The sequence below is a fragment of the Mesoplodon bidens genome, assembly GCF_964165515.1.
Source record: "Mesoplodon bidens genome assembly, chromosome: 12".
Lineage (NCBI taxonomy): Eukaryota > Metazoa > Chordata > Mammalia > Artiodactyla > Ziphiidae > Mesoplodon > Mesoplodon bidens.
In genome coordinates this window covers 42,805,808-42,826,582 of record NC_138168.1, presented here as the reverse complement: position 1 = coordinate 42,826,582, position 20,775 = coordinate 42,805,808, and the positions used below count along the sequence as shown (strand labels likewise).

At 43.4% G+C, this 20,775-nt stretch overlaps 1 protein-coding gene across 1 annotated transcript in view; it reads left to right on the top strand.

Annotated features, from left to right (window-relative positions):
* Nucleotides 1-20,775, top strand: part of SCML4 (Scm polycomb group protein like 4) — a 105,366-nt gene that overhangs the window by 48,440 nt on the left and 36,151 nt on the right. The window contains exons 3-4 of the mRNA XM_081251124.1: nucleotides 17,525-17,654; nucleotides 19,864-20,064. Coding sequence (XP_081107250.1) covers nucleotides 17,525-17,654; nucleotides 19,864-20,064 — 331 coding nt within the window. The remainder of the gene's footprint in view (nucleotides 1-17,524; nucleotides 17,655-19,863; nucleotides 20,065-20,775) is intronic.

The window sequence follows — 20,775 nt, the reverse complement described above, 5'->3', positions numbered from 1 at the left end:
AAAGATCTTGTATTTTATTACTAAGAAAATGCTTCCAAACCCTTCCGCAGTGTCTGTTTACCTTTATTGTAGACGCATTTCTTACAAGCTTGATTATTGCAGTTTAATAGCCTTTGATTTGAAGGGGAAGATATTTTGGGAAGAAGATTGCACACACAGCTGGATACTGAAAGTATAATTATATGATATCATGTTAATAATTTAGAACAATAAAATATACAATAATATTATCAGTTATAAAATAATAACACTATAACTTTATGTCAGCACATTATTATATTTATATTAACAATATTATCATAATAAAATGATAAGTTTTGAGCCAGGATATTCTGAGGATGCCTGGTTGTACCAACTGTTATCACAGGTTTGTGCTGGTTGACATTTGTCGCTTCTTGCCTGGTGCTGTCCCAAGCTGCTCTGTCAACCACCTCTGTGTCCCTGCACGTGTGGAAACTCTCTCTGGTCCAAGTATGGGTATAAGCCTCTCCCTTTAAGACCCAAGCACAGCTAACACAGGCTGTGATATATAACCTCTTCTCTGAGTCTTGAGAATAACATGAGCAAATTATAGGCAGAAAAGGAAGGGTTTAACTGGCATTCAGATGTGAGTGCTCCAGAGTTCATGGGTCATTCCTCCTCCCAGGGCCCATCTGGCCATGTCTCTTGGCCCCGGCCTGCAGCCGCTTTGCTGGGGCATGCTTGCTGCTGTGAGTATCATTTTGTGGCCTTGCTGCCCCCTTCTCACCCCAGTCAAAGGAAGGAAAAACCTCTTAACGTCATATTTTCTCCGAAGAGCCATACTCCGCCATGAAAACAGCTTTCTTCATTATAAAACAGGACATTTACATCTCAGTTTGAAGAATCTGCTCTTGATTTAGGTCCTTGGTTCAGAGACTCCCCAAGGTCAACAGGTAGATTTTCCTTACATTTCATGACTAAGGAGACCATGGAAGTCTTTTTAAAAAGGTAAAGAGAGAGGGTCTGCACCAGGGATAAACCCTAACTTCCATTCAGTAGACATAGCTGATTATAATGGCTCCAAATAGCGGGATTTTCAGCTTCTGTGTCTTTATGATTTAAGCAGGAAGAAAAAAGTGCCGGTTTTTTAAGATAGCCGTTTGTTCCCAGTACACAATAATAATAATTAATACTAATAGCAATAATAGTCATAAGTAACACTTACTGAGCACTTCTACATTTGAGTCTCTGGGCTTAAGCACTTTATATATATATTTCTTATAGATCCTTGATAATTTCATAGTGAGAGGAGTCAGGAAAACTTCAGGAATTAGCCATGAATTAACCATGACCCGCAGCCTGAGGCCACATACTGTCGGGCCAGCAGCCCTCGCCACCTCAGCAATCTCTTTGCATTATTGTTCAGAATAGTATTTGTGTTTCCTGGTTCAAAAAAGAGTAGATTACTTTCTGTTTGCTCTGTTTAACTAGCTAAGAAAAGTGTAACATGCTCTAGAAAGAATATCATCCCTGAAATATTAAAAACAAATAGTTTATATGTTCTAAAATGTTAATAATTGTATCATTCAGCATACAAATTCAGCTGCTGTAACAAAGGCCAAAGAACAGTGGCTTAAAGAAGATAGAAACTAATTTCTCTCTCATGTTACTGTCTGGGAAGGCCATGTGGGGCTGATTTGATGACTCCACCGTGTGGAGGACCCAGGCTCCTCTTATATTGTTGCTCTGCTATCTTAAGACACAGTCTCTACCTCATGCTCTAAGGTGGCTCCTCCAGGTCCCGCCATCCCACTACTTCGGCCAGCAGAATGGGGACAGAGGTGGTGGAGGGCACATTGTTCCCCTTTAAGGGTGAAACCTTCAGAGTTGTACACACCCTCACACTAGCAACTCACTGGCCGGAAGTGAGTCACTTGGCCACACTTAGCTCCACAGGAGGCACGAAAATGTAGTGCTGAGGGACCACGCGATAAGCTGAAATCCAGGGATTCCATTAATAAATGAAGGAAGGAGCATGGGTATCTGGGAAGAGCCAGCAATTTCTGCTAACTATTTAAAGGACAGTCTTCCATTAACTGGTAAATTCACTTTATAAAGAAAGTAATTTTCTAAAGAGCAAGAGTAAATGCAACCTTTTGTTTTGTTTCTCCTTTCTTATTGTCATCCTTTTCCCCCCCGAAAAAGTATGTGTTCTTGGCACTGTGTAACAAGGACGTCAAGTTAACAAAAATCTCAGTTAAGAGAATGTTCAAACTTAAGTGGAAAGGGTTGTTTGTTTGTTTGTTTCAACATTTGTTTAAAGCCTCTTTCTAAAGTGTGTTTTTATTATAACTGTTGAGTTGGTTTCTGTGCTTCTTTGATTATCCAGATCTTGTATTGCCTTAAGAGTCATAGTTACGAACACTAACAGCAGCCTAATAGTATGGAAGGGAAGAATCGACATCTAACCTTTCCTGTGCCTACTTTCAAGGTCCCCCTCTTGCTGATGGTGCATATGAAGTACCACCTGTGGCCCACGAGGGAAATGACTACAAAGGCACTAGGCAGGGACCATTCCCTTGGGCTGAACGGTGTGCAGCACCTAGGGAGGGGACGGTCTCTCCTGGGGTTTTCTGTGACCCTCCTGCCCTCAGCCCAGAGCTGGAGCAATGGTCAGGGGTGAGGCTAAGCAGTGGATCTGGGGCAGCGGTGTCTGGTGAATGTTTCCTGACCAGCATGCTGAGTGTAACTCAGACATGAATGTTAGTTGGTATTTTCACTTATGTTAAGGAGTGAGAGAAATGTAAACAGTGAAGTTGTATGTTGGAATTTCACTCATTTGTCAAGGATGTGGTTGACTTCTTTTCTGAATTGGATAATAGTTTGTGAAAACAAAAAATATTTGTTTTTTCATTCTATTCGCTGTGTAATGGCTACAGACAAGACACACTTTTAAGTTTAATTTGCATTTTTAATATTTTCTCCATCACTCTCTTAAGCCTATAAGTCAACAAAACAGTAAATCCAGCCCTATCTGTAGCATTTGCCAATTTCCAAGGTGTAAATATTCCCAACATGGCCAGTTTCAAGGCACCAATGTGACTTTCCTGAACGTGGAGTTGGTAAAAGATGTGCTGCAGTATCACTCTTGTACTCTATTTCCACACAGATGCAACAGTAAAAATAATTAGAAAGTGATAAGTTTTGGGTATCTATTCCCTTTTTTTTTTTTTTTTTTTTGGCGGTACGCGGCCCTCTCACTGTTGTGGCCTCTCCCGTTGCGGAGCACAGCCTCCGGACGCGCAGGCTCAGCGGCCATGGCTCACGGGCCCAGCCGCTCCGCGGCATGTGGGATCTTCCCGGACCGGGGCACGAAACCCGCGTCCTCGGCATCGGCAGGCGGACTCTCAACCACTGCGCCACCAGGGAAGCCCTGCCTTTGTTCTTAATATATTTTAAAAATTAATACTCTGTAAGTGTATGCACTTTAATTTTTAATAATTGCTGTGTTTAACAAACAACTTGCAATATTCCTGAAAATTTAACAATCACCTCTTGTGAACCAATAGAAGCTGCTCCACCTCCCCACTGCTCTGAGCTCTGCTATGCACAGGATGCCTGTAAGTGTATGTTCCATATCCCCACTCTCGTCTTCAGGGCTGACCCCACGCCTGCTGATGCATAGAACTTGGCTCCCTCACCAGTTTCTGTAAGAAACTCCATCACAGCAAGCATTCCTTGAAATGTGTGGTCTCTACTAAAGATTGTTGGAGTCACAGGGCAGCGTCGACATTCATTAAATACTTCACACGGATGGATCTGTTTTTCTGCATCCCACTTTATCCAATGATGGTTATTTTTGTTTTCCTTTTTCTTCCTTCTGTCTCCTCGTACTCACGGAGTACGGGCTTCACGGCTTCATTGGTTCCTCTCTCCGCTGCCCTCTGTCAGGAGGAAATTAACCCATTCTTCTCAGCCCCACCCAGGCAGGATGGTAGCACCACCTCCGCCTCCGTGCACACTAACCCTAGGGCGGGGAACTGTCTCTCCTGGGGTTTTCTGTGACCATCCCCGCCCTCCTGCCCTCACCCCAGGGCTGGAGCAATGGTCAGGGGTGAGGCTAAGCAGTAGGTATGGGGCAGTGGTATCTGGTGAATGTTTCCTGACCAGCATTCTGAGTGTAACTCAGATATAAATGTTAGTTGGTATTTTCACTTATGCTAAGGAGTAAGAGAAATATAAACAAGGCCAAAGGATACTGGCCCCTCCATCCCTTGCATGTTTAATCTCTCCCAAGGGAAAGGAGAAAAAGGTGTGGGTAAACCCAGAAACAGGCTGACTCCTCGGAATGGAATTAGGCCATTGGCCACAAACTTCTTGTTGTTGGAGCTGATTTGCATTTCCAACAGGCAAGTTTTTTAGACTAAAGTCTAAGGTTAAACACGGTGAGGTATTCAATTTTCCCTAACCCTGCTCCCTGAATCTCCGCAGAACCCTGAGGGAGTTTCGTGTGAAGAAAGAGTGAGCCTAAAGGAGAAGTGTGCCCCCAGGGAAAGCTATGGGCAGGGACGTGGACAAAGCTATCCTCGGATGGTGTGGGAGAGGAAGGAAGGGAGAGAAAACATGATTTTTAAAAAATAGAATCTGGTACATCAGTTTCCTAGGGCTGCTGTAACACAATACAACAAACTGGGTGGCTTAAACAGTGCAAATTCTTTAAATTTTATTTTTATTGAAATATAGTTGATTTACAATGTTGTATTAATTTCATGTTAGATATACATATATATCACTTAATATATATATACATGTTAGATATATGTATTACTTATATATGTGTATTACTGAATATGTATATTCTTTTTCAGATTCTTTTCCATTATAGGTTATTATAAGATATGGACTATAGTCCCCTGTACTATATAGTAGGTCCTTATTGTTAATCTATTTTATATATAGTGGTGTGTATCTGTTAATTCCAGACTCCTAATTTATCCCCCCCTCCTTTGGTAACCATAAGTTTTTTTTCTATGTCTGTGAGTCTATTTCTGTTTTGTGAATAAGTTCATTTGTATTATTTTTTTAGATTCCACATATAAGTGATATCATATGATATTTGTCTTTGTCTGATTTACTTCACTTAGTATAATAACCTTTAGGTCCATACATGTTGCTGCAAAAGGCATTATTTCATTCTTTTTTATGGCTGGGTAATATTCTATTGTGTACATATACCACGACTTCTTTATCTATTCATCTGTTGATGGAACAACAGAAATTTATTGTCTCACAATCCTGCAGGCTGGAAATCTGAGATCAAGATCAGCCAGGTTGGTTCCTTCTGAGGGCTGGGAGGGAGGATCTGCTGTTGCAGGCCTCTCTCCTAGCTTTGGGGGCCCTCCGGTGTTCTTTGGCTTGTGGATGGCATTCTCCCTGCGTCTTCACATTGTCTTCCCTCTGTACATGTTTGTCTGTGTGTCCAAATTTCCCCTTTCTATGAGGACACAGTCATATTGGATCAGGGCCCACTCTAATGAGCTTATCTTAACTTGATCATCGGCAAAGACCCTATTTCCCAATAAGGTCACATTTACAGGTACTAGGGGTTAGGACTTCAACATCTTTTGGTGGGGAGACACATTTTAATCCATAGCATCCAGTATAATAATCTTTATCTTGTAACTAGACATTTAGTCCATTTATATTTAAAGTAATTATCGATAAATTTGGGTATAAATCTATGTCTTATTTTCTGTATTCTATTTGTCTCACTCATTCTATGTTCCTTTTACCTGTCTTTCCTGCCTTCTTTTGGATTTTTAAGCATATAATTCTTTCTTTTCTACTTCTTGAAGTTTAAGCACTATGTTTTCTATTGTATTACTGATTGCTCTAGAAATTACAGCATGCTTACGTACTAGAGTTTTCTAAAGTTAACCTTACCTTTGCTTCTTCCTAGATCATACAAGGACCTTAGGACACTTTAACTCCATTTATCTCCCCACGTCAATATTACTGTCGTTACACATCTTAATTCTTTTTTGCTTTTTTAATCCCCCAAAACAGTTATTTTCATTTAGATTCACCTGCTTATTTACCACTTAAAAAATTCTTCATTTCTTTTTGCATATCATACATTCTACCTGAAATCACTGTCCATTTCCTGCAGTACATCTTTTAGAAGTCCCTTTAATATATATCCTCTAGTGATGAATGCTCTTAGCTTTTGTTGTCTGGAAGTACTTTTATTTCATCTTCACTTTTGGAAAAAAATATATTTGCTGGGTGTAGAATTCTAGGTTGTTATTTTCCTTGCAGCACATTGAAGGTATTATTCCATTTATCTTCTGGGGCCCATTGTTGTAAAGAACTAAGCTCTCCATCTGGTTTATGTGAGTGTTCCCTGGCAGGTTTTGTATTTTTAACTAATTTTAAGATCTTTTTCTTTGTCTTCAGTGTTCTACAATTTCATTCTGTTGTGTCTACCTGTGGATTTCTTTTTTATTCATCTTATTTAGAGTTTGTTGGGTTTCCTGAATCTGTGGATTAGAACTTTCATCAGATCTGGAAAATTCTTAGCCATTATCTTTTCAAATATAACCTCTGTTCCATTCTTTCTGAAACTCTAATGTTAAAACTTCTCATATTCGCATTGTCTTTTAACCTTCCCTCAATAGTTTTTATCTATTTGTCTCTATGCTACTTTTTGGTGAATTTCTTCTGACATATCTTCTGGCACACTAATTCTTTCTTTAGCTATGTTTAGTATGCTGTTAAATCTGTTTATTTAGTTTTTAATTTTAGTTATTGTATAGAAGTTAAATTTGGTTCTTTTACATTTTGCTATGCTATTTTTTATAGTTTTCTGTTCTCCAGAGATATTTTCAAACTTGTTCTTTATACCTTTATACATAGTATCACACTTGCTTTTAGAATCTAAGTTTGATAATTGAAATATCTTATTTTATTTTATTTATTTATTTATTTTTATTTATTTATTTTTGGCTGCATTGGGTCTTTGTTGCTGTGCACAGGCTTTCTCTAGTTGCGGCGAGCAGAGGCTACTCTTCGTTGCTGTGCGCGGGTTTCTCATAAGAAGAAAGAAGCGGTGGCTTCTCTTATTGTGGAACACAGGCTCTAGTCGCACGCAGGCTTCAGTAGTTGTGACGCGTGAGCTCAGTAGTTGTGGCGCACAGGCTTAGTTGCTCCACGGCATGTAGGATCTTCCCGGATCAGGGCTTGAACCCGTGTCCCCTGTACTGGCAGGCGGATTCTTAACCACTGTGCCACCAGAGAAGCCCTGTTTCTGGGTTTTACTGCTATGTGTTTTTATTGCCCATTCTTGCTTTGGTTCCTTGCTTCCTTGTGTGTTTGGGCTGTGTTATTCACTGACTTTGAAAAATTATTTTGGGGACTTCTTTGAGACCTTTCTCCAGAGATGATTTGTGTTTGTTTCTCCAGGCAACCTGGGAGCACTGCCAGATTGGGTAATTTTTAAACTAACTTCACAGCCTGAAGTTTTCTTGGTTGCCCAAGTTCTGTGAACTTGAGCTGCAAATCTGTGTGAGCTCTGGCTTGTGGCAATATCTTCCCAGGGATTCTGCACACCCCCTCCCCCAGTGTCAAGGCAACTTTCCTTAGAGTCAGGTATGGGTGGGGTAGGGCAGGACAAGTTTACAGCTAGCTTACCCTTACCCTGAGGTTGTAGCCCTTTGGGTGAGCCCTGATCCATGGCAATTCCACGGTCTAGATTTCACCTATATTTGGGCCCAATTATCCTTTATATATTGTTAGCGCCTCCATACTTTTACTAATCTTACATTTTATCCATTGTTGGTAGTTGTTTTCAGTTAATCCAAATAAGATAATTTTCTATATTCCCAGAAACAAAACTCCAAAGAAATTTAGGATGCCTTATTTCTTCTAATCAACATTCAAAATATGGCACTGACACTGGTTTTATCTCACACTCTTTAATGATTTCAGAAATAGTCTAATGCAAGGTACATACACAACATTATGAGTTGGAATAGAACTTAGAAACCAACAAGCTGGGATTTCGCAGGTGGTCCAGTGGTTAAGACTCCGTGCTTCCACTGCAGGGGGCACGGGTTCGATCCCTGGTCCAGGAACTAAGATCCTTTATGCTGAGTGGCAAGGCCAAAAAAAAAAAAAAAAAAAGCCAACAACCCTACCCGCATTAATGGCTTTGGAAGATGAAGCCCAGAGGCACTGAATGGGTTGCTCAGAGTCCCATGTGAGTCAGGGGCAGAACCAGGATTAGAACCCCAGCCCTCTCTGAGTCCTGTGTTCTCACCACTCCCCTGCAGCTCATTGGGCAATGTGAAATCATGTCAATTCTCAGTGTTCATTTCCCAGATGAGGAAATGTGGATGCTCGACTTCTTTTTCACGTCCTCTCCCAGAAGTTCCACATAGAATGTTTCCTGTAGTATTCTGAAATTTTACTGCTTGAGTATTAGAGGAGGAATGTTTTGAACCTTAGACACAAGCCAGTATTATGGCTTCCCCAAAGTTAACTAAATGAGCAACAAGTAAAATGCTAATGTTTTAAACTAATGTAATAAAAATATACTATCAAACAAAGTTTATGTGAATAAATCTAGAAGTTATCTTTGATTTTGCACTTTCTCTCTCTAATCACCCTAATTTCACCTCCAAAGTACACCTGAATCCAACCAATTCTTTCTGTCTTCACTACTTTCACCCTAGTTCAGCCACCTATGCCTCTTGTCTGGACCATATGATAACCTCCTCACTAGTATTCTTTTCTCTATTTTGCCTCTCCCCATCCATTCTCTGTATAGCAGCCATACTTAATTTTATAAAATAAAAACTGGGTTGTGTCTTTCTCTGCTTAAAATTCTCTAATTGTTTCCATAGCTCTTAGAATAAAATCCAAACTTTTTAATCTGACTGTATTTATTTACTAGGAGTGCTATAACAAAGTACTACAAACTGGGTATCTTAAAACAACAGTTCTGGAGGCCAGAAGTCCAAAATCAAGGTGTTGGAAGGGCCATGCTCTCTCTGAAGTTTCTAGGGTAGGATCCTTCCTTGACTCTTCCTAGCTTCTAGTGGTTGCCTGCAATCCTTGGTGTTCCTTGGTTGTAGACATATCACTCCAATTTCTGCCTCCACTGTCATATGGGATTCTCCCTGTGTGTCTGTGTCTGTGTCCAAGTTTCCCTCTTCTTATAAGAACACCAGTCATTGGCATTAGGGCCCACTCTAATCCAGTATGGCCTCATCTTAACTTGATTACATCTGCAAATACCCTATTTCCAAGTCAAGTCCTATTCACAGGTACTGGGAGTTAGGACTTGAACAAGTCTTTTTTGAGAGGGACACGATTCAGTCTACAACACTGACTTAGAAAGCCCTCATGATTGGGCCCTGACCACCCAACTAACCTCATCTTGCATCCTTCTGCCTCTTGCTCATAATTCCAGCCACTCTGGCTTCCTGGTTCTTTGAAGAAGCCAAGCTTTAGGAGGCTTACACTGACCACTCTGTCTCCTTCAAAAGTTCTTTCCTCAGGGGCTTCCCTGGTGGCGCAGTGGTTGAGAGTCCACCTGCCAATGCAGGGGACGCGGGTTCGTGCCCTGGTCCGGGAGGATCCCGCGTGCCGCGGAGCGGCTGGGCCCGTGGGCCATGGCCGCTGGGCCTGCGCGTGTGGAGCCTGTGCTCCGCGGCGGGAGAGGCTGCAGCGGTGAGAGGCCTGCGTACCGCAAAAAAAAAAAAAAAAAAAAAAGTTCTTTCCTCAGCCTCCCTCTTTTTTTTTTTTATAAATTTATTCATTTTATTTATTTAATTTTTGGCCTCATTGGGTCTTTGTTGCTGCGTGTAGGCCTTCTCTAGTTGTGGCGAGCGGGGGCTACTCTTCGTTGCGGTGTGTGGGCTTCTCATTGCAGTGGCTTCTCTTGTTGCAGAGCACGGGCTCTAGGTGTGCGGGCTTCAGTAGTGGTGGCATGCAGGATCAGTAGTTGTGGCTCGTGGGCTCTAGAGCGCAGGCTCAGTAGTTGTGGCACACAGGCTTAGTTGCTCCGCAGCATGTGGGATCTTCCCGCACCAGGGCTCGAACCCGTGTCCCCTGCATTGGCAGGCGGATTCTTAACCACTGAGCCACCAGAGAAGCTCTCAGCCTCCCTCTTGTCATTCAGATCTTGATGTAGGTGTCACCTCCTTATCAGCCTACCCTAGTCACCTGGTCCCTTTTTATCACATCCCCATATTTTACTTCTCAGAGTAGTACTTATCACAATTTGACATTTTTGTTGTGTTTCTTATTTGTTTCCTCCACTATGATATTACCTCATCAAGAACAATGACCTTATCTCCCCCATTTACAGATGTATCCTCAGCACCTACAACAGTTTCCTGCACACAGTAGGTGCTCAATAAATATTTGTTGAGTAAATGACTGCCTCATGGAATGAATTTTTTTCCCTTTTTAGACTTAGCTTAAATGATACAACTTGGAAAGGGCAGCTGCTGCCTAAGCAATACTTAACGTACTGGGAATATTTCTTAAAGGGGATTATGTGCAATGTGTAAGGTAGGAGGGTGGGTTTTCAAAGATTTGGGAAGATGTGATCCCAAGTGGGTAAGTGTAGAAAATGTAGATGGGTCCTAGAAGAAAGACGGGCAATTTCCCTTTCCTGCCATGGCTACATGAACAAGAAACTTGGAACTCACTTGTATTTCTAGAATTTCTAATAATAAAATTATAATACTAGCAGCAATAATGATCAGAAATACTTACTGAGTTCTCACTTTGCACTAGCCCTATGCTAAATGTTTACTTCATTCTTGTCACATCCTTGTGAGAAGGTGCTGTTATCCTTACCTTACAGTTGAGGAAATGTAGGCTCTGAAAGTCTAAGTAGTGAGACTTAGGACAGGGTTAGTGAGTGACTGAGCTGGGCTTTGAACCCAGACCCAAAAGCTAGTGCTCCATTGTATGTGCCTACTGCTATCCTGAACTTATTTTAGTTTTGCTTTGCTGCTTCATCCTCTGCTGATGTGCAGGCAGGCTCTACACATCTTTATAGTCCCCCTGACCACATTCTGTATCCTTCATTTACTAACCTCTTGTTGTCAATCTAACAAATACTCTTTAGTCAGTACTTCTGTTTCTCCACACTTGCATATTTCTGGATAAATACTTGAATTTTACATCAGCTGATTCCTTCTTCTTTAGTGTGCCCTGGCCACACATCTCAGTTTGCAGACAAATCCCCTCCCAACTCTTTGCAGTGATTTTCTAGCAAATGTCTTAGAGAAGGTCTTCCCCTGAAGGCAGTGGGAGCAAGAAACTCTCCAGGTCCGTATTTTGGATCTGTGAATGGAAAAGAAAGATGAGCTGATCCCAGATTCCCCAGCCCCTTTGGTGGAGACTCCAGCTGGCAGGGGCCGCCTCTACGCCTCTGCTTCACCCCACCATGATGCTTTAAGAAGGCAAAGCACAGCCACTGGCAACCATACCCTGGATGAGGAGTCGCCTTACCCATTTGATCGAGGTTTTGAATTTCAGGTAAAGGTGCCAACTTTGCCAGCATCTGTACAGGGCTGTTGGCTTTGAAGGCCAAGGATTAGCTCCTGCATGTCAGAGCAAGGCATCCTGGGCAGCAAATCTTCTTCCAGTCTTATGCAGCCAAGAAAGAGGCCTCTCCTCCCTCCTTCCTCTTTATTTTCCCCAGTTTATTCTGCCAGATTCTGTTTTGGATATTTTTAAAATAAACTATACTTTAGAACAGTTTTAGGTTTAGTGAAGGGTTGCAAATCTACAGAGGATTCTCCTATACCCGACACCTAGTTCCTCCTGTAGTTAACATCTTCCATTATTATGGTACATTTGTCACAGCTAGTGAACCAATAACCATACAGTATTGTTAAACAAGGTCCATATTTTATTGAAATTCATTAGTTTTCCCCTATTTTGTTCCAGAATCCATCCAGGATACCTCATTACATTTAGTCATCATGTCTCCTTAGGCTCCTCTGGGCTGTGAAAATTTCTTAGACTTTTCTTGTTTTTGTTGACATTGGCAGTTTTGAGGAGTATTGGTCAAGTATTCTATAAAATGTTCTGCAACTTGGGATTTTTGAAGTTTATCCCCTGAGTAGACGGGAGTTATGGAGTTTTGGAAAGAAGATCTCAGAGGTAAGGTGCCATTCCCATGACGTCATATCAAGGGTGCGAACTATCGACATGGTTTATCACTGTGGATGGTGATCTGGATCCCCTGGCTGAGGTGGTGTGTGACCAGTTTCTCCACTGTAAAGTTACTTTCCCCCCCATTCCCATACTGTCCTCTGTGGAAGGAAGTCACTGTGTGTGGCCCACACTTAAGGAGGAGGAGTTATACTCCACAATAAAATATTTGGAATTTTTATACATGGGAGATCTGTCGATTCTCCCCATGTATTTTTACTTAGTCAGTCACTCATTTATGTGAGTATGGAGTCATGGATATTCACTGTATACTTTGAATTATAATCCACTACTACCTTCTTTATCTGTTGCTCGTGTTGCTCCAGGTTTGGCCATTGAAAGCTCTTTCAGTTGACTCCCGTGTCCCTATGACCTACCCCTCTCCCTTTTCTAGGTTACCTTACTTTTTTTTTTTTTTTTTTTTTTTTTGCTGTACGCGGGCCTCTCACTGCTGTGGCCTCTCCCGTTGCGGAGCACAGGCTCCGGACACACAGGCTCCACGGCCATGGCTCGCGGGCCCAGCCGCTGCGCGGCATGTGGGATCTTCCGGGATAGGGGCACGAACCCGTGTCCCCTGCATCGGCAGGCGGACTCTCAACCACTGCGCCACCAGGGAAGCCCTAGGTTACCTTACTTTTGATTCATTCTTTATATTAAGCAATGAGATAGAAATTTCAGAATGTTGAGTCAAAGGATATTCCTACTGATGATTTATCCTCTTACCAAAAGGATATTTTTTAAAAGTCATATACCACCCACAGTTGCATGAGGTTCCTTCTTTGTTCAAAAGTCCCAGAAGTTGTTTTACAGGTTGAATGAATGAATGAATATGTAAGGTTTTCCCTGCAACCAGCTGACTTATTCTAATCCCTTTCATTTGCTTCACCTGGGCAGAAATTATGGGCAGAGGTAACAGCCAACTATATTATTTCATTGGAGGTGGGTTCAATGGACAGATCCCCCTCTAATAAATATTAAAATAGTGAGCAAGTATTAAAGTTAGGGTCATTATGAAGTTTACCTGAACAGTAAACAGTGTCTGCTATCTAAGTCTTAGCTGCCGTCATCCTCCTTCTCATCATCCATCTCATCATCACCATTGTCATTTTTCTCGGGAAGGATCACACGGATCTTTGTGTAATTTACTTAAAGAACACAGGGGGGAAAATGACGACTTACTAATCCTGTTTATTTTCCCCCACAAACACCGTTATCTGTATGTTGGGCACTGAAGGGCTTTAAGCCTGTAAAGGAGGATTTAGCCAAGGTTCTTCCAGAGCCTGTTGCCCACGGTCCTTGGAGACTGTCACCACCAGCCTCTCCATCACAAGCTGTACCTTCCTAGAGATACCACTCCTAGAGACACCACCAGGGGAACCCTTGGTGCCTGAGCTGGGAAAACAGGCAGAGTGGCCGCAGCCCTCTTCACACTTGGCAGATGAGGAAACCCTGCCATAGTCATGGTGACTGAGTCACAGGAGGTTTCCCATCTACTCTGTCCCACCACTGAAGTTTCTTTTAAATTATTTTTATAATACTTAGTATGGTATTGCTACATGATGAGCCTTTTAATTTTTTCAAATGCTAAACTCAAATTAAGATGAACTATCTATTGTTAATTGGTGCTTCTGATTAATACAGGATCTCTAGCAAGAGCCCCAGACTCTGCACACATGTTGTGTACCCAACATGCTCACTTTTGGCCTGTCTCCTTTTAAATTCATTTCAATTAATTAAATTCATTTCTGCACATCCCACTCTGCCCTCAATGCTGCTCAGCAGCCACATTCCATTCCCCCCATGGCCTCCCACCCTCCTAGTTCATTAACCCACCCTCTTCCACCCTCACACACAGCTTCCAGCATCACTGAGAAATTAGAAGCCATTGCAAAAGGCCTTCTGTAAGCTCCCACCTCCACATCCACCCAAATCCAGAGCCTCATATTCCTCCTTCCTTCCTACTGCAGTAGATGAAAAGTCCTTGTTTCTTTCTAAGGCCATAGCCCAGGTCATTAAATCTCATCCTCTCTCACCTGTTCAGAGTCTCAATACCAGCAGTTATCCACACACTCCCCTGTATCATCAATTTTTCCCTCTCTACTGGGCTATTTCCACCAGCATTAGAACATATTTCCCCCTTCTCAAAAACAACAAAAAAAAATCTTTTAAAAATTAAAAAATATAGGGCTTCTGTGGTGGCGCAGTGGGTAAGAATCCACCTACCAATGCAGGGGACATGGGTTTGAGCCCTGGTGCAGGAAGATCCCACATGCTGCGGAGCAACTAAGCCTGTGCACCACAACTACTGAGCCTGCGCTCTAGAGCCCGTGAGCCACAACTACTGAGCCTGCCTGCCACAACTACTGAAGCCCGTGTGCCTAGAGCCCGTGCTCCGCAACAAGAGAAGCCACTGCAATGAGAAGCCCGTGCACCACAATGAAGAGTAGCCCCCACTCGCCGTGACTAAAGAAAGCCCGCATGCAGCAATGAAGACCCAATGCAGCCAAAAATAAAAATAAATTTTTTAAAAAATTAAAAAAAGTAATTGTGATAAAAACCACATGGCATAAAATTTATCATCATAACCATTTCTAAGTGTACAGTACGGTAGTTTAAATATATTCACGTCACTGTGCATCCAACTTCCAGAACGTTTTCACCTTGCAAAACTGAAACTCTATACTCATTAAACAATGACTCTCCCTTTCCCCCTCCCTCCCTCCCTTAGCAGCCACCATTCTTCTTTCTGTTTAAGTGCATTTGACTACTCTAGGTCCCTCATATATGTGGAATCATACAGTAGTTGTCTTTTTGTACCTGGCTTATTTCACTTAGCATAATGTCCTCAAGTTTCATCCATGTCGTAGCATGTGTCAGAATTTTCTTCCTTTTTAAGGCTGAATAATATTTCCTTGTATGTATATACCACATTTTGTTTATCCATTCATCTGCTGATGGACATTTGTAGTTGCTTCCACAATGACTATTATGAATAATACTGCTATGAACATGAGTGTACAAATATCTCTTGGAGACACTGCTTTTAATTCTTTTAGAAGTGGAATTTCTGGGTAATTCTATTTTTAATTTTTTGAGGAATGCACCATTTTACATTCCCACCAATAGTGCACAAGGGTTGCAGTTTCTCCACACCCTCATCAACATGTGTTATTTTTAATTTAAATCTTATTTTTTTAATAGTAGCCATCCTAATGGGTGTGAGGTGGTATCTCATTGTGGGGCAAAAATCTTTCAGTCCTACTTTTCCTGCTGCTATGGCTAATTGGCCACTCCTTTTTTTTTTTTTTTTTTTTTGCGGTACGCGGGCCTCTCACTGTTGCAGCCTCTCCCGTTGCGGAGCACAGGCTCCGGACACGCAGGCTCAGCGGCCATGGCTCATAGGCCCAGCCACTCCGCGGCATGTGGGATCCTCCCGGACCAGGGCACGAACCTGTGTCCCCTGCATCGGCAGGCGGACTCTCAACCACTGCGCCACCAGGGAAGCCCTGGCCACTCCTTTTTAAGACAAGACTCCTTGCAAGAGTTGGCTTTACTTCCTGATCCAGTGCCTCTCTTCCCACTATTTCTTAAGCTTATTCCAATCAGGTTCTCATCTCACCTACTGCACCACAGCCTCTCTTGTTGAAAAGTTGCTACGTGGCCACTTCTGGTCCTCCGTGTCTGACCGAGCATTTGACATGGTTGGTCACTCTCTTCTCCATGAGAGACTTTCTCCATCTTGTCCCCACAGTGCCATGATCTCCTGCTTTTCTTTCTACCCCACTGGATAGAGTTCCTGGTTTCTTTTGCTGGTCACCCCTCTCTCTCCGACTTCTTCATGTTGGAGTCTTTCAGGGCTCAATGAACGGATCATCCTCTTCTCCACCTACCCTCAGTTCTCTGATGATCTCATTCATTATCATAGCCTTAAATATCAACTCGCTACTTACGATTCCAAAATTCGATCTCCGTTTAGACTTTCCCCCAGAACTCCGTAGTCCAGTATACATAACTGCCTACTTACCATCTCTTCTTGGATCTAAGCATCTTACACCTGACATGTCCAAAATCAACCCGACCTTCCCTCGTTGTCTCCACTCTCCCCTCCTCCTTCCCCCACCTGCAAACTCCCTGGCCCAAACCCTCGGAGTCATCCTTGACTTCTTTCTTTTTCTCTCACACACTACCTTCAGTGTGTCAGAACGTCCTTCTGGTTCCACCTTCAAAATCTGTCCAGCATCTGTCCCCTTCTCTTCACCTCCACTGCTCTCACCCTTGTTCAACCTACCATCATCGCTCATGTACTCTAGATCAGTGGTCCTCTCACTTTTGCTCCTTTCATCTCTTCTCAATACAACAGTCAGAAAGATTGTTAAACATGTCAGTTTAGAGTCTGTAGTTTCTCTGCTCAGAAGAGCTCAGAGCAAACGTCAAAGAACTTACAGTGTCTTGCAAAGCCCCGTGGTTTTACCACCTCTCCAACCTCACTCTTGCCTCCTTCATGTGGCACAAACGCTCCAGGCATGCTCTACCTCAGGACCTTTGCACATGGTATTCTCATCCACTGGAATGTTTTTCCTTAAACACTGGTATGACCTAAATGAATGAATGTAGAATGGTTGGAGAACTAGCAGTAGGAATACTATTTCTCCAGGACTACTATTATTATTACGTCCTAAAAATCCAGGAATCAAGTTAGGATATGGATGGGGATTGCATATACATTAACAACAGAATGTACACCCTTGCTACTCAAAGTGTGGTCCATGGACCAGCAGCATCAGCATCAGCCTTTGATGGTCTCCACTGCAGGAAATAAACCCTGAGAAGCATGTCACCTTTTGGAAGAATGGCTCCTGCTGTCTCTTCTAGCAGGACCCAGTGATCTTTGTGAACAGAAAACTCAGCAGAGTGAGCAAAGCTTCAGGACTGGTCACTGGGTGGCTGTCAGGAAAGACCTGTCCACAGGAACCTCAGGAGCACAGGGGCTCAGGCTGGGAACTGTCCCCCACCCTGCATCCTGCACTCAGGAGGCTTATAGGCTGCAACTCCTCACACCTCGGTGTGTCCCACACCCGCTGCCTGACACAGTCGTTTCCTGGGTGGCTCCACTGTAAGGACAGGGTGCAGAGCTGGCCTCTGGGTGTGACCCAAACTTGAATCTTGATCGTGAACTTGAATCTGAAGTTCAGCCCCCAAAGCTGCACAATAGAAAGGTGTGGAAGAATGACAGAGTAGCAGTGGTTAACTGAGCCCAGGAAGGATCCTGGGAAAGTGTAGAGAGCATCTCCAGATTTTCATTGCCTCCCTGGGTTCTCTCTTGCAGCTCAAGTCTCGGGTTCTCATGACGCCTTTAGCCCTCTCACCCCCGCGGAGCACACCGGAGCCCGACCTCAGCTCCATCCCTCAGGATGCAGCCACCATACCCAGCTTGGCAGCACCACAGGCTCTCACAGGTAGGTGAGGCGAATGAACTCCAAGGCTGGGATGGCCTGCCCGCCAGCTAAAGTTACTTTGTGAACTAGAGAGCTGCCACTGAGGTCGCTCAAATGAAGGATTCAGTGTGTCAGCTGGACAATAGATAGGATGACCAAATTCTCTGAGAACAGGAGTTTAGTGTCTCACAGCTTGGATTATGTAAAATTGGTTTTCAATTCATCTTAGGTTCAGCTGGTTGCTGTGGGTGGGTGGAGTCTAGAAAGAGCAGTTGGCGGCCCAGACTATCTGCAGAGCCACGTTTACTTTGCACCAACAGCGAGCCTGCTCACCTTGAAGAGTTTCTATCCCTGTGTTTGTACTTCCAGATCTCGTAAGGATCCTAATGCCCCTCAATCCCACCCAGTGCCTTCCAGTCCAGTTCAGGGTGGAGCTCGGCCCAGTCTCTCTCATGGGGCATCCACCAGCCAACAGTTCCATCTTAAGAGTAACAGCAGTCGGATGGTCTCTCTCTCTCTCTCTCTCTCTCTCTCTCTCTCTCTCTCTCTCTCTCTCTCCCTCTCCCTCTCTCTCTCTCTCTCTCTCTCACACACACACACACATACACATACACATCCATAGTTCACCCTCATCACAAACCATCCGCAGCCCCATCCCACTTAAATCCCTCAGTGCTCTCCTAATGCTGTTAGGTAAAGACCAAATTTTGTAGTATGGCCAACAAGGCCCTGCTCTTAGTCTTTAGGGCCTGTCATAGGATCGTAGCATATTCTCTTTCCTTCTTCTGGAATGATCTTTCCTCTGGGGTCAATCTATTCCTCCCTTGTACCTCAGCTCAGGTACATCCCTCCAGAAAGCGTTCACTGACTTTCCTGCCAAGGTTCCCAGGACGGGCTCTCCTAGCATCTCCCTAATGTTTCTTGTAGCCAAGGTCCCACATCACTTCCTGTGATTCTCTGAGTAGGTCTGTCTCCCCTTCTGGGCCCTAAGTTCTCTGAAGTCAGGGATTGTGTAGATTTTCTCTGTAGGGTCTAGCACACTGCCTGGCATGAAGGTCCCTTAGCAATTAGATTTTCCTTAATCATGTGGGATTAGTTGAAGAAGGAAGCCTGGTAGAGTGAAAAGAGCACAGGCCATGACATCAGAAAGACGTTAGTTAAAATCCCTATTGCACCATTAATTACGCTTTCTGAGCAGCCACTAACCACTTTTAACCTCAGTTTCTTCTTTAGTAGAGGAAGTAATAATATTTAATTCTCAGGCTTATCTTGAGAATCAAACAAGATAAAGGATACACAGTGCCTGGAATATAGTAGGTGCTCAATAAAAACTAATTTTCTTCAACTTTGTTGTTACTGTTTAATCCTTCCAAAGTCCTATTGGTCTCCTCTTAAAGTCCCTCTTTAACGCTTCTCTGCACTAGTGGCCCCCAGGGTAAGATGCTCATACCTGGGCTGGGGGCAGGGGGAGACATAAGAGGAGTCATTAACATGTGGAAGAAAATATGATACCTACTATTAATATTTCTTTTTATCTCCTTTAAAATTTTCTATTTTTTGGTTACATCTTTAAAATGTATGTAATACATTAATACGGTTGAGAATGTATATAATCTATAAATAAATAAACACATGTTAGGGCATGTGGTAAAAATTTTTTTACCAATGGGGTATATTACTTTAAAAGTGTGGGGACCATTGGTTGGGCTCACCTAAATGGACTGCTGAGTGTTCATTATCCTGAGATTGTAAATAGAATCCTCTTTAGAATTTCATCGAATATGTAGTCTTTGGAGTAATTAGCAACATGTTGATTTTTTTAAATTACTGAAGGTTAACAAAAAAAATGGCAAACATTATATATAGCTTGATAGCTTCCTGGGAGGAGAAGGGAAGATTTTGTGTATGTTCCCAGCACATAAATACATTTATATACATGGTCCACAATTGTCCATAATTGTCTACAATTCAGATTTGAGTACATTGGAGGGGACATGCCTATTTCTTCCCAACCAGGAGGCCTTTCTGAGAGCAAGCCCTGGCAACTGGAAGTGATTGACTCTATTGCCTCTTTTACTTCTTAAGTTGGGAAGAACTGGTCCCACTTTGGCCTTCGGTTTCCCAAGACCAGGGCCAAGGGGACATGGCTGAGGCACCCCCAGTGTGCACAGGAGCCGCCCCTGGCCTGACGTGCTTCGATGCTGAGGGCTTTGTGGGTCTGTTTCCACAGTCTGCCTCTACATCAACAAGCAAGCCAACGCAGGGCCATACCTGGAGAGGAGGAAGGTACAGCAGCTCCCCGAGCACTTTGGGCCTGAGAGGCCGTCGGCTGTCCTGCAGCAGGCCGTGCAAGCATGCATCGACTGTGCACACCAGCAGAAGCTGGTCTTCTCCCTGGTCAAGCAGGGCTACGGTGGTGAGATGGTGTCAGGTAAAGCCCTGGAGCAGGCTGTATGAGGAGGGCCGTGGGTGTGTCTCCAAAGAGGAAAATAGTTATAATCAGGCTTGGGGGACTGTGGCCAGGGTCTGTCCCCATCTTCTGGGCTCCAGGGTCCTTAAATGAGCCTATGTGCCAAAGGTGTCTCTTGGGGCTTGAGGAGAAGATACTTCCTCATCTGGATAAGAAGACTGGACATCTGAATCCTCTCCTTTGACTTGCCTCTTTCACCTCCCACTGCCAGCCCATCAATAAATCCTATTGTTCTAACTGCAGAATATATCCAGAATCCTTTCAGAATCAACTTCAAAATATATCCAGAATCCTTTCACGATTCTGGTTCTTTCAAAATCAAAGTCAGATCATGCCCCTCCTTTTCTCCAAACCCTCAATGGCTCCCATGTCACTCTGAGAAAAAACCCACATCCTTACAAGGGCCCCCAGGTCCTATGTGACCTGGTCCTGGGAACTTCCTTGATCTCCTGGTCACTTCTATTGAGTCCCAAACTCTGCTCTGGCCACAGTGGCTTCATTCCTGTGTCCTCCAACCATGCTCCTCCTGCCTCAGGGCCTTTGCACCTGCTGTTCTCGCTTTCTGGAATGCTCTTTCCCCAACTGTCCATGTGACTTGCTCCTGGAGTTCCTTCAGATTCCTACTCAAATGCCACCTTATCAAAAAGCCCTTCCCTGACCACATTGCTAACA